At 26.1% G+C, this 14,846-nt stretch overlaps 4 protein-coding genes across 4 annotated transcripts in view; 1 reads left to right on the top strand and 3 right to left on the bottom strand.

Annotated features, from left to right (window-relative positions):
- Phum_PHUM607670 (uncharacterized protein) overlaps positions 1-147 on the bottom strand; it is a gene marked incomplete at both ends in the record, with an annotated part of 1,772 nt that extends 1,625 nt beyond the window's left edge. The window contains one exon of the mRNA XM_002432936.1: positions 12-147. Coding sequence (XP_002432981.1) covers positions 12-147 — 136 coding nt within the window. The remainder of the gene's footprint in view (positions 1-11) is intronic.
- Positions 148-2,982: 2,835 nt separating this feature from the next.
- Phum_PHUM607660 (zinc finger protein FYVE domain containing protein, putative) lies at positions 2,983-3,742 on the bottom strand (the record flags this gene model as incomplete). Its single annotated transcript, XM_002432935.1, has 3 exons — positions 2,983-3,202; positions 3,276-3,460; positions 3,539-3,742. The coding sequence occupies 3 exons, from the start codon at positions 3,740-3,742 to the stop codon at positions 2,983-2,985; spliced, it is 609 nt and encodes a 202-aa protein (XP_002432980.1).
- A 977-nt stretch (positions 3,743-4,719) lies between these two features.
- Phum_PHUM607650 (uncharacterized protein) lies at positions 4,720-8,223 on the bottom strand (the record flags this gene model as incomplete). Its single annotated transcript, XM_002432934.1, has 11 exons — positions 4,720-5,212; positions 5,317-5,577; positions 5,675-5,925; positions 6,015-6,185; positions 6,256-6,432; positions 6,515-6,710; positions 6,796-6,983; positions 7,069-7,288; positions 7,363-7,541; positions 7,621-7,810; positions 7,922-8,223. The coding sequence occupies 11 exons, from the start codon at positions 8,221-8,223 to the stop codon at positions 4,720-4,722; spliced, it is 2,628 nt and encodes an 875-aa protein (XP_002432979.1).
- Positions 8,224-12,825: 4,602 nt separating this feature from the next.
- Positions 12,826-14,295, top strand: Phum_PHUM607640 (uncharacterized protein; the record flags this gene model as incomplete). Its single annotated transcript, XM_002432933.1, has 2 exons — positions 12,826-13,954; positions 13,991-14,295. The coding sequence occupies 2 exons, from the start codon at positions 12,826-12,828 to the stop codon at positions 14,293-14,295; spliced, it is 1,434 nt and encodes a 477-aa protein (XP_002432978.1).
- Between the last annotated feature and the right edge of the window lie 551 nt (positions 14,296-14,846).

Genomic DNA, 14,846 nt, shown 5'->3' with positions numbered 1-14,846 from the left:
TTTTCATGTACCTGAATCAAAATGTTTTCTTCCTTTTCCTCCCTGATTAGGAGAAGTAACTGTTGACAATATTGTCACACCAGCAATTATATAAATACTTAAAAGAACAAAAGCACAAATTTTCCCTCTTGAATTTGTTGTTACCATTTCATAAAAAACCACACATTGTGATTGATTGATTGATTGATTGATTGATTGATTCCTATCAAAAAATTTCTTATTCCTTCCAATTAAAATATTTTCTATAAACAACAACCAAAAAATAAAAAAAAAATTTTCATTTAAAAACTTTACACAACAGCAACAACAACAACAAAAATTGTTTTAAAAGGAAAATTTATAATAATAATAATAATAATAATAATAATAATAATAATAATAATAATAATAAAACAGACAAATTTAAAAATAAGGTACAAAATAAACAAAAACAATTTTAAAGAAAATTAGGTTGAATAATAATAATAATAATAATAATAAAATTTTATTTTTCTGTGCAGGAAATGAAAAAAGGAGGAAAAAATTTAAATTAAATCAAAAAAAAAAACGATTTAAAATAATAATAATAATTTTATAGAAAAAACGTTGAAAAAAGAATCAAATTTTAATTATTATTATTATTATTATTATTATTATTTAAACAAATTATTATCGGGTTTAAGAAAAAAAAAAAATGAATAAAAGAAAAAAAAAAAAACGTTAATTTTAATATATCCATAAATTCCCTAAAGATGGAGAGGAGGGAGGGAGTGGAAGGGGGGGAATCGTTTTATTTCCAGGATACAATTTTCCTTTTTTTTTTTAATTATTATTATTATTATTCTCGGGGATCATCACGCGAATGAAAAAAAAATAAATAAATAAATAAATTACCTTTAATAATTAAATAAATAATTCACTTAATAAAATTCAAACGATAATCGTACAAAAAAAAAATCACCGAAGACGACGACAAAATTTTTTTTTCGAAAAATTTTCCGAAACTTCCGAGAGAGAGAGAGAAAGAGAGAGACAGACAGACAAAAAAAAAGAAATGTATATATATATATAAAAAAGAAAAAAAAAAAAAAAAAAGAAGGAAAAAAAAAAAAACTGTGAAAAAGACACGATGAGAGAGTAAACGATTGGATGAATCGGGTTTGTTACCATGGCAATCCACACACACACACACCCTTTCGCCTTTTAAATCAATGGAAACATTTTTTTTTTTTTTCTTTTTTTTTCACTTTTTTATTTTTTTATTATTTATTTATTTATTTATTTATTTCTGTTATGAATTATTGATTATGTTAACCGATAAATATTATTTAAATTTTTTTATCTTTGCAAAAAATATTAAAATTAAAAAAAAACCCCTCCCCCCCCAAAAAAAAAAAAGAAAAAAATTAATGCATAAACGATAACACAAATGTAAAATCATTATTATCATCATCATCATTATTATTATTATTATTACCATGTGTAAAATAAAAAACACGATATTCGTCCGTCGGCTGTTGGCTAATTCCAAATACAAAAAAAAAAAATTAAAAAAATCGTCTTAAAATTAATTTAGTTTCCTCAATTTCAATTATTTCATTATTATTATTATAAATATTACTATTATTATTATTATTATTATTATTATTATTATTATTAATTCATTGATAACAGATAAAATATAAATAAATAATCGTTTGGATTATATTTGTAAAAAAAAAAGAAAAAATTTTTTTTCATTCAGAACTTTTTACTACAACTATTACTATTACAAAATTATTATTATTATTATTTGATAACATTATCACGTGATTAAAAAATCCCACTATAATCATTATTATTATTATTTTGCATTCGTGTGAAAAAAAGAAAAAAATTCTACCGGAATGGATAAAAAAAAAAAAAAAATAATTTTTTTAAAATTAATTTTCTCCGTTTGTATATTTTAATTATTTATATAATTTAAATTTTTACCTAATTATTATCATTATCATTATTATTATTATTATTATTATTATTATTATTATTATTAATCATCTATTTATAAATACCAAATTTTATATATAATCGAAAACGAAATTCGTGTGGAAAATTTTATTTTTATTTATTTGGGTGCGTATTAGTAGTAGTAGTATTATTATTATCATTATCATCATCATTATCATTATCATTATTATTAATTTCAATATGGAAAATTTTATGATTTTTCCTAATCAAGTGCATATTATATTTAAATGATAAAAGAAAATCCATTGTTTAAATTAAAAAAAAAAAAAAAAAAATTATTTACATGATAAAAATTAATTATTATTATTATTATTATTATTTTAAAATTTTCATTAATTAACATTATGAGAGAGAGGGGGTGGGGGTGGGGGGTGGGGAAAACCCTTTACAGTTAGTTTACTTACAATTGAATAATACAATAAATTAATTAAATACAAATATTGCTTTTATTTATTATTACAATAATAATAATAATAATTTTTTATATTATAAAAATTATTTGGCACCCTCGAATTTAAGGCCCATAATAATAATAATAATAATAATAATAATAATAATTATTCAATTTTTTTTTGTAACTGAAAGACTCATCATCATCATTATCATCGTCATCAAAGGTACAAAAATCGACATTTTCCTCTCTAATTTAATATTTATGTTAAAAATTATTTAATTAATATCATTTCACAAAACAACTTATTCGAATCAAAAAAAATGTTAAACATATGGGGGGGGGTAACGCGGAGGGGGGCGGGGAGTCCATAAAATTAATAATAATTTTTTACAACAGCATTTTAACAAATGTTTTTAAACGTTACTGTATACCTTCTTCTTCTTCTTCTTCTTTAGTCAATGTGCAAGTTTCACAGAAGAAAAAAATAGGGGGGAGGGGAGGGGGCGGGGAAAAAATTTTCTTTTCCCTTTCTTATTTTTATATGTCAGTCTCTATAATCATATCGGGGTTTTGCTTTTAAACTTTTCCGTTCGGTTCGATATTTACGTTGCTGCCGTTTTTGACGTCGTCATTTTCCCATTATCCGTTCCCGATTCCGATGCTTTTTTACACGTTTCCGGTTTTACTATACGGGCAGACGTGATTATGGTTGCTAGAAAGTTGTGGCACGTATTACACACTCTCACGGGTTCGTATAATTGTTCTCCAGGCACGGCAGCAGTATTATCGCTACATTCCGAGCAGAAAACTTTTCCGCAATTGCTGAGAAAGTAATTTCAACCCTTAAAAATCCTTTCAAGAACATTTTGTTTTTATGATTAAGGGTAATAATTACCGGCAATGATGTTTTCGTCGTCCTAACCAAAATTCAACGTCACAGCCTTGACACCTGGCAACTGCATGATCTGGAACCCATAGAGTTGGTTTTGTGTCGTTTTCATCCACAGCTTCCCAAGAAAGATCAGAAGGTATAGATGATGGATTCGGTTCGCTACACATGGACTCGGGCCGAGAGATTTGCTGAAAATTCAATTATTATTATTAATTGATTTGTAGTAAAATAATAATAATAATTTTTAAATAGTAAAACACACTCACGGTTTCTTCAATGTTGGTTCGAGGACAATGATGGCAAACTTGCTGTATTAAAGCTAAACGAGTTGTATGAAGTTCTCTTTCCAATGCTTGTTCTTTACTCTTATGTTCACCTATTATCTGACTCACTCGGGTTTGTATATCATCTTGACAATGCTGTAGACCGTCTATATCGAGAGAACCGCTTCTGCATCGCGGATGGTGCATGTTGGGCTCGATGGGTGTGGCAGGGTAGCCACTACTCGGAGTCCGGGAGTACGAATGGAGGAGTAGAATAACGACTGTTTCTACCGCTTGTAGAACTGCTTACCGCTGCTTTCTCTAAAATACAAATTTAAATTTATTTGGACACATTTATTTAAAATTTAAATCACGTGATCGACATTTTAATTAATTTGACAATAATGCAAAAAAAATTAATTATATTCCCCATTTAATTATTGAATAGAAATTGTGCATTAATAATCCGTTTAATCAAAAAATTAATAAATTAATAATAATAATAATAATAATATTTTAATAAAATTAATACCCGAATTGATCAGAAATTTAATTAAAATTTTCCGTTAAACTATCTCTAAAGATGTACGAAAAAAAAAAACAAAAAAAAATTTTCATTAAAATTTATTTCTACTACTAATTTTATTTATTGTTTTAATAATAATAATAATAATAATTTTAATACTTATTTTGAAATTAAACTTTTTTATTTATTTATTTATTAATTTTCATCGTCATATTTTAATTACAATTGAAAAACGTTCACTGTAATAGTAATAATAATAATAACTTGAAAAAAAAAAAAAAAAAAAAAAACAAAATTTTTAGGTTGACATTTTAAACAAAGAAAATAATAATAATAATAATAATAATGTTGGAAAACATGCTTAATTTTTTTTTAATTTAATAGAAACACATGCATTAAACAAAAAAAAAAAATATATATATAAATATAAAAAAAAAACTTTACAAAAATTATTATATTATTAATAATAATAATAAAATCACTTGCAATTATGGCCAAGCAGAAAGCACCGCACATTTTTTTTTATTTTACATTTTAATTAGTGTTAATTAAGGTTCTCCTAAGCGAAAATAAATAAATAAAAATTTTTTTTTTTTTTTTTTTTTTATGCCATCGCTTTGCAAATAATGCAAGAAATTTCCTTTTGTATTATATAGACTCACTTTTTATTAGGCGTGTTAACGCATATTCGACAAGCATCGCCGCCGCAAGACGAAGAGGTAACAACAACTCCATTAACCAAAGTACCCGTCGAACTCACGAGTGATGGAATCCTTTCTTCCTCGCTGTTCAACTTTTCCAAACTACCGCAAACGTCAAAATGAGTTTCCGTTTTATTTACAAAATTCTCATAAAGCTCTTCGCTGATTGTTCGATTTTTTCGTCGCACGGGATTTTCACTTATTTCACTTACGACACTTTCCCCACTTTCACTTTTACGGTTCGTATTATTATTATTTGTATTATTATTATTATTACTGTTCGATATATTACTGCTCCCGGCATTGCAATTATTACCGATCGAATTCCCGTTATTGTTATTTGTTTCTACGAATTTTTGACGAGCGATTATGGTTTCTTCGGACCGCCACGTTTCCGACGACGTTTGCTCTTCTTCTTCGGACGAGTCTGAAAGAGGTTTTTCACTAAACCTATAACAAAAAAAAAAAAAAAAAAATCAAACGTGATTAAAACTAAATCACTCCGATCTCTTGTGGTATTTGACGTCAATTTTTCAAAACATTTTCAACAATACCTTCTATCTTGAAGTTCTTCAACCGTTCCATTTAGATCTTCGTGAATGTGATTTGAATCTCCGTTTGAAAATATCGAAGATGTTAAAATTGAATCCATTTCCCTATCATCTTCTTCTTCCTCATCATCATCTTCTTCTTCCTCTTCTCTTCTTTTTTCTTCCTTTTCCTCTTCGCTTTGTTTTCCATTTAAAACACATTTATCAATAGGCATAACTAATGATTCAATATCGCTGTTTTTCAATTGCAAACTCTCTAATTTACTGAAAAAAAAAAAAAAAAAAAAAAAAAAAATTTTTTAAATATAACGAAATCATAATTTAAAATTGGAATTAATTGTTTTCTTATTCTTTCCCTTACATTTCAGTGGCAATATTTGGATGACTAGATCTCCGACCTTGAACTAATGGAGATTGCGATTCTTCCGTGGTTGTAGCTGTCGTTAAATCTCCGTAGGACCTCGTTTTACCAAGTCCCAATACGGATAAACCGTTAGTCACTAGGTTTTCTTCGTTGGGACCAAGTAATTTCGTAACGGCTGCTTCCAAACTACCTATGTACACTTCGCTCCACAGAACTAAATCGCGAACGTTACAGGAAGGCCACAAAACCTAAATAAAAAAAAAAAAAATATCTTTTAGGTAAAATTAACTTTCGATACCGCGTAGTTGGTAGTTTTAAAAAAAAAATAAAATTTTACCTCGCTGACATCTTCGTACAAATGATTTTTAAAATTTGAACCTTTGAGAAATTTCCAGACGGAAAATGTTCGCTCGGAAACCTTGCACACATTTCTCTCTTGGGAACAATTGCAGAGAAAAGTTCCAAATAAATTTGAATAAGTGTGTTGGGCTAATTTAACTAAATAGTCCTGCAAATCAAAAAAATTAAAAGTTTTTTATGTGATTCAATTTGAAAATAATAATAAAACAAAAACAAACCTGAGAATACTGAAATGAACAAGGAAATTGAATGAGTAATTGATGCACGCAATCCAGCCACTGGAGAAAGACTGGACATCTTTCATTTAATTCTTCGTATCGAACCGAATGACCGCATCTAAATGCAAATTTGTGTCCAAAGTCTAACCATTCTCTCTCTACCAAAACTTGAAAACCCTAATTTTAATTAATAGAAAAACGATTAGTAAATAACGATTAGTAAATAAAAACCAAAAGAAATTACTAAATAAATTTTTACCTCTATGGTTCGGTAAAAGGGATCCAACAGTATCTGAGCTAGAGCAACAATTTGCGGCGTTCTATCCCATCCGTCGGAGCAATGAACGAGTACGGGTCTGGCTTCTTTTTCTATGGCAGCAGCAACAGCTACGGCCGCTCTCAATAATCCAGCCATATGTTGAAGCCACCTCGAACTTTCAAGCATGCTCAACCAACTTGAAGTAAAAATATACCAACAACAATTAATTTGGAATGAAAACAATTTAAACCGTTGAATATACATAATGGGTAAATAATTACTTTGACGGCTCGGGTATTGAGCAAAGCTGTCGAATTGCTTGGAAGCTTTTTCTAATCGAATGAATATTAGCAAGGTTCATAAATTGAATTTCACAACGCGGATAATATTCCGGACATTCGCATCCTCCTCCTCTTGCTCTATTAGCCACGGCCGTAGTGTAAGATCTGGCATCCATGATTAAAACCTTCTACAAAATAAAAAAAAAAAACAGAAATTTTTTTTTTTTCTTTGTTCAATTAAAATAAAACAAACATGATTTTAAATCACTTTACTTTGGTTGATGACATGTGTTCTTTATCAATATTTACAGTCGGCGTTATTCTATCGGTTTGATAATCGTCTAAATTATCTATGGATGTATTCCTTCCCTTGTCAAAAGCACAAGCATCCGCTATGGCGCTAATTAAATACTCATCTTCTGACGATCTCCATCCCAACCATCCCACTTCTGGTTGACTACAACGGGCAATCACCGCTCCATTCCCGGTGTGTCTGCAATAATAAAAACCTCGTTTCGATTTTAAAAAACAATGAAAAAAAAAAAAAAAAAAAAATTTAAATAATACCTCCAAACTACAGCAGGAACTCGTCTGGCACTTCTGAACTGGGCAGCTTGTTCTAAAGTAGAATCGGTTATACAAGCCGGTACCAATAACTGTCTAGGATAGGACGAACACAGTTTATATTCAGAATTAGCTTGACTAATCCTCCAGGCACCATTAACGTCAAACTTTAATCTGTCTACCTGCGTATTTAAAATATTAAATATTTCACAGCATTATTTCCATTAATATTAATAAAAAAGAAAAGGCAAAGACACTCACTTCGCTTTTAAAATAATAATATTCGCCATCTTTCGACGACAAACGTGATAAAACTTCTTCTCCACCTTCTTCAGTTGCCCAAGCATGAAAAGCAAATGCAAATACATCTTCGATTTGTTTCGGAGGCGAAGTGGCTTTAATTAGTCTACGAAACCAGTCTTGACAGTGTTCATTTGTCGAAAAAGTGCACCTAAACGTACAGATAAATATAGATGATAATAATAATAATAATATTTATCCGTGATATAAAAGTAAAAAAATTTTTTTTTAGAAAAGAAAAGAAAAAGAAAGAGAAAGATACCTTAAAGATCTCGCATCTTTACAACCAATGTACAAATAAAAAATTTCTCTAATTTCGATTATTTCAATTAAACCTAATGGTATATTATAGTACGTGTCTTTTAGTTGCAAATAAATTCTATAATTGGATAAAGCGAGAATTCCATCCGCGGTTCGACCCAAATATTCGACTGCTTCACCGCAAATGGTCTTGTAGGGAACCTGAAGGTGCTTTTCCTCTTTTTCAAGGGTTCGCTTCGGGAATAATTCAGAGGCGCGCACGTGACAAATTGATTGAATCGAAGATGGCTGTTCATTGTCCATGACGCTATTTAAAATCTACAAAAAAAAAAAATAAAAAATAATAAAAACTTATAATATCAGCTATTAAGTTGAATAAATAAATAAATATATGTCCTTGACATTATTTCAAGGCACCGTGTGATTTTTTTTTTTTAAATGTAAGCAATAATGAATGTAACTTGTGGGTTTTAAATATATAAATATAGAGATTTGCGGTTGAGAAAAAAAAAAAAAAATTTGTTGTTTCCCCAATTTCCTCCCCTCTCACAGATTTAACATACAAAAAAAACCCATTGAAATTATTTGTTTTGGTTTTTAAATTTGCAAGTTTTTTTATATTTAAATCAAAATCGATTTGAATGAAATACATATATATATATATATAAAATTACACCAATTAACATTATTTTGTATTTCTTTTTTTTTTGTCGCTAGGTTTCAAAATTATACGTTCGTTGACCTTAAACCAATGTTATCATAAAAAAAAAAAAAAATTCATATAAATTATATACATATTTATATATTTTTATTTAATATTCATTTATATAGAATTGATTACATTAAAAAAAAAAACAACAACTTTACCCCGATACAAATAATAATTAAAAAGTACAAAAAAAAAAAAAAAAAAAAAAAAAAAGGTTGATACGATTCACAGGTACGACACATCTAGAATCCAAACCTGGCTTGATGCTGCATAAATTTAAAAAATAATAAACTTATTATTCGAAGGTCGTTAAATAATAAAAAAAAAAAAAAAATCACACACACAAATTTAAAAATAAACGCGTTCCAGCTCATACTTATAACTCCAATGCAAGCTTGGAAAATATTTAAATAATTTTAATTAAGTTTAAAAAAAAAAAAAAAAAAAAACTAAATAATTATTATTAATTTTTTTTATTTTTTTTTTAACAAGCATTATTAAAGGTTAAAGAAATAAAAAAAAATTTTAAAAGTGAAATGAAATGAGAATTTAAAAAAAAATAAAAATAAAAACTTGTTGATTATGTCATATTTATTATGAATTTAAAGGTTTTAAATTAAATTAATTATGAACTGAATTATTTGTAATTAATTTATCGAATGTTCTCGACAATATGTCTATTTTTATGGTGTATAATTTTCATTTTTAAATGTTTAAATCGCGTTGCAATTAATAATACTGAGATATTACCATCATAAATTAACAAATGTTTTCTATTAATAATGAAATATATGTCCATCATATACACAATGAACTTAATAATTCAAAACAGAAAAATAATATTTATTAACGCTTCAGAAAATTTTTTTATTCAAGTATATATCGATACATACCTTAATTACATGAATTTTCTCATTATTGCATTTAAATATATAATACTAGTAAATGATTTTATATAATATAAAAATATAAACCTCAATAATTAAATTATTAGAAATATTTTGATTTTAAAAACAAAGGTAAAAGCAGAAAATGGTAAATAAATTATTTTAAGTAACAACAAATTAAAACTTGTTTTTTTTTTTTTTTTTATAATTAATAAAAATGAGCTTGGTAATTAATGTACAAATGAATATATATAAAACTTTTTTTTCAAATAAAGATTTTAAATAGAAAGTTGGAAGTTTATGTATGTGTTATGGTAAAAAAATTTCTTTTAACCGATAAAATAAATTAATTTGTTTAACGAAAAAAATATTAAAAAAAAAAATTCTTTTCTTTTTATTAATTGCAATATTGAAATTATTGTAAAATAAATAAAATTATTTAAGTATTACTTTTAAAGAAGTAAAGTTCAACACATTACAAATATCTTTCTATTAGCTAATAGACAAATTAAAAAGTGAACAATGCAATAATAAGACAGAAGTGAAAACCTAGATAAGGGTTACCTTGAGTTAAAATGTACAAATAAAAAAAAATAAGACAGCTTTGTCTTAAAATTATAATTTGTCCATGTATGCCAAACAAAAGTTTTTTAAAATTAAAGAAATTTATATAAATATGTATAATAAAGAAAACCAATAATATTATTTTTAATCAGAGGTCAATAATGTCGATTTCTTTTCAAGGTTTCATGCCGCCATTTGTCCTCAATAATTTTTCTGTCCAGTGTCAGTTGTAAATATGTGTGAAAAAAATAAAAATAAAATAAAATAAAGCTTACCCGTAACTGCAGAATAAAAAATAAATCCAAAAATATAGAAAAAATTTATGCATTTATAAACATTATGCTTAAAAATTATTAATCAATTATCACAATAAATATGTAGTTATTTTGTGTACTACGGTTGAATTTTACATTTTGTAACTAGTCAGCCATCTTTAAATGAATGACGAAAGCTAAATTTTATATTTGGCTTGATTGTTTCAAAACACTTGTTGCCGCAAAATGACGTTTCTAAAAGTTACAATAAGTGTAAAATGTTTTTAATTTTTTTTTTTTTTTTTTTAATTTAAGTTTAAATTTTTAAGTATTTTATTATTTTCTTAACTCGGTGTTCTCTTCTACTAAAGGTAAAATTTCTTTTTATTTCGATTAACTTGATAAAAATAATGTATATCCTTAAAATCAAAATCTTGTTGCCTCTTTAATTATTTCATTAAAGCCGAATACAGGGTTTTAATAATGCATACCTTTAAATTAGTTTTGTAAAAAAACAAATCGATATTGTGTTCAGTAGCCAGAATATATCATTATGAAGGTTATTTTAAAAATCAATTTTTAAAAAACTTAGTCTCGATACTAATAGTTTACATTAATTTTATTCACTTATTTGAAAAAATTTTCATTTTGTAATTTGTAATGTAACTCACTGTGCTTACTTGTTACTATTTTCAAGTGAGTTAATATGGTAGATTTTTAAAATATAATTAATAAAATTTAATTAATCATAAAAAACGTTTTTTATTATTATTATTATAGAGGAATGGGATTTTCTTCTCCATTGCATAATGTTAAAGGATATTCAATTAGCAGACCACCTGTAATAATTTTTGTTGTATGCTTATTTCTTTGTGCATCAGCAATAATTGCAATGGGATTTTTTATTCAATATTCAGATACAGTGCCCAACCAAGAAGTTAAAGATGTAAGTTTAACTTTTGTATTTCTTTCAAAATTTTTTAATTTTGTTCAGTATTGTTGCTTTGCTTTTTAAAGAAAAAATATATATTTATACATATTTTATAATTTTTTATATACAAATATATATTTTTTTTCTCAAATGATTAATATCAGCTTGATACTATAAAAAGGAAATTTTTTATTGTCACATTTCAAATTTGCTTTTGTTATTATAAGTGTTAAATTTTATGAAATTTATGCTAAAATAACATTTATACTCATTTAAGTACTTTTTTTTTTTGTAATAATTTGTTTTGTACTTCTTTGTAAATAAATATTAATGTATTATAATTTTTAAAGTTTATATGTTGTACTAAGACTACAAAAAAGAATTGAGAGTTTTTTTTTTTTTAAATTGATTTTATTATGTTAAGAATAAAGTGTTAAAATAAATTCAAAAATGAAATTTATTTTTAAAAGTTTTTTTTTCAACAAATAGTAAATTTTGTCGTCATGCAGGTAATTAATAATTAAATTGAGTCGAATTTAATTTAATTTTATTTGTTTAAACCATTAAATACAAAGAAATAATATTTCATGACATGAATTATACAATTTGATTTCTTATTATTTATTAGGTTTTTTATTCTAAATTAAATATATAACATTTAAATAAATAAAATTGTATAATTTATAAAATGTAGAAGCATTTTCGAAAAAATTAATGTTGAATTACTTCGATTGTTTTCCACAATCTTTAGTAATTGCCGAAAAAAAAAACATGTAACATTTTATTATCGATAATAGTAATAAAAATTTATCATGAGTTATTAAATATATGTTAAATTAAAAATTAATAAATAAAATTTGACCTATAACGTTTAAATTTCTACGTTTAACATCTGATTTTGTACATCAATGCTTTTTATTTAAAAAAAAAAAAAAAAATTGCAAAAATGTGAAATTAAAATTGAAACATATCAAGTATGTTTATTTTAATATGTAAAAAATTTCATTTAAAGCTTTTCATAAGTACAATTAATTATCTTTTATTTATTCGATTAGTAAATTTAGTTTTATTTTTGTTTTCGATAAAAAATTATAAACGCATAACTATTTATTTTTTTAATTTATATTCGAGTAAGTTTTAAATATTTTTTAAAATTTTTAAGGGTAATTAATTATGTGTTGATAATTAAAAAAAAAAAAGTCAATAATTTAGGTAATGCCATGAATAAAATGAATGAATGAATGCAAAAAAAAAAAAAACAAAACAAAAAAAAAAGGAACTCAGGTTTCTGATTTATCGTTACAGGTTTTTTAATTGAAGTCAATCATTTGAAAAGGAAGACTGCAACTAGTTCCGCTACCCATGCATCATTCATTTATATCATGGCTATACTAAAACGGATATAAAATATTTTTGGGATAAATATTAAAAAATTATTATTTTTTTTTTTTTTTTAATAGAAAATCCAGATCTCAATTTTTTTTTAATTATTATTTTGTTAGTTTTTTATTTTTTTTTTTTGTTAAATAAGATCTCAGAGTTATTATTTTAATAATCATAATGAAAAATTTAGTATTGATATTAGTATTGTTATCAATCGAAACATTTTTTCAAATAATTAGTGCGGGAAATGATGGGGAAACATGTTCGAAAAGTTTCGAAGAATGCGAAAAGGTTTTCAACGGAAAGAAAAAACAAGATTTAAAATTATGCGGGTCAAACAATGTTACGTACGTTAATCGGTGCTTTTTAGAAATGGATGTTTGCATCGGGAATAAAATAACAATCAAACACAAAGGACGATGTCGGACAAGGCAACCTTGCTTCAGAGAATTGAAAAAAGCCGAGAGAAATCGGGAAAACCAAGAGTTCGTACCTACCTGTTTGAAAGATGGTACGTTTTCCCCGATGCAATGTCACAACGAGACCGGTTTTTGTTGGTGCGTGACTCCCAAAGGAAAACTAATACCCAATTCTGCAAAACGTCACGATAAACCAAATTGTTCGAGAAAATTTAAAATGCGGAGGAGAGCATCCGTACGGAAAGACAATAAAGAAATTTGCGGACCCAACGACAAACAAAAATTCAGTGAAAATTTGTTAAATTTGTTCAGAGCCGAGTACGGTAAAGATTTGAACGAGGATGTGGATACGGTACTGTTAAATCAAAAAATACTCAATTGGAAATTTCAATCGATTGATAGAAACGACGACGAGTACCTTCAACGTGCGGAGTATAAAGTTTTGAGAAGGTTGAAAAAATTAATAAAGCCTAAAAAATGTGCGAAAATGTTTGCGAAAATATGCGATTTGGATCGCGATTTTAAAATATCAAAATCCGAATGGTCGGCTTGCTTGGGAGTGAGCATGATAACCCTAAAGGGAAGTCCCATAGCTTCACTTTCGGGTCAACTTCCGGGTTTCGAACACGTGAATCGTAAAGACCAAGAACCCGAAGCAAACGATTGTTTCTCGGATAGACAAGCCGTACTCGCCGAACAAAGGTCGAATAATTTATACGTTCCTGAATGCACTCCCGACGGTCGATACAATCGCATACAATGTTACAAATCGACGGGATACTGTTGGTGCGTCAACGAAGACGATGGAAAACCCATTCCCGGAACATCCGTTAAAGATCAATTGCCCAAATGCGATTCCGTTCCGGTTCCCATTCGACCCATGAAAGGTTGTCCGGGACAAAAAAAAGAAATTTTTTTAAAAGGTCTGATGGAATTTTTGGCGGACAAAGTCATTTCGAAAAACGTGACACAATATTCGATGGAACAAGTCGTGTCTCTCAGTTTTCTCTCGCTCGATTCGAACAATAATAAATATTTGGATAGAAAAGAATGGAAAAATTTTCGAACTCTCATCGTCGACAATAAAAACCTTAGACGTTGCGGAAAAAGACTACCTAGATTTTGCGATATTAATAATGATAGAAGGATCAGTATGACGGAATGGACGAATTGTTTACATAGGAGGGGGCCAAATCCACTTAAATCCTACCTGAAAGATGACGATTAAAATTAATCTGCTGCTAATCTCTTAATACAATTGTTGAATTATATAATAAGGAGATATACGTTGATATTATTATTATTAATCATGACGATAATTAAATATTATTTATAATTTATTTATTTATTTTTTTTTTTTTTATTAATAAATGACCAAGACATTTTTTTTTTTTTTTTTTTTTAAACAAAGTTAAATATCATTGTTATAAAATATTTACATACTCAAAAAAGAAATAATAATAATAATAATAAAATAAAAGAATTATTTAAAATAAGGTCGGTAGTAGTGCTTTAAAAAAAAATAAAATAAATAAATGTACATAAAAATTAATACTTTAATTAATGTATTTCAAATAAAAAGATTTTCAATAGATATTCATATTATTAGTACTTATTTAATTATTTTAATTAATTGATTTTAATAATCAATAGAAATAAAGGATAATTTTATTGTGATTATTATTATTATTATTATTATTATTATTTTTTACTATTAAACTCTACTTGTAAGTTTATATAATGTTAAAAAGTATAAAAATATTTTAATATATATATATA

This window comes from Pediculus humanus, genomic scaffold (genome assembly GCF_000006295.1).
Source record: "Pediculus humanus corporis 1103172108318 genomic scaffold, whole genome shotgun sequence".
In the NCBI taxonomy this organism is placed as follows: Eukaryota; Metazoa; Arthropoda; class Insecta; order Psocodea; family Pediculidae; genus Pediculus; species Pediculus humanus.
The sequence above is the reverse complement of the archived record's forward strand: the minus strand, read 5'-3'. Positions and strand labels throughout refer to the sequence as shown.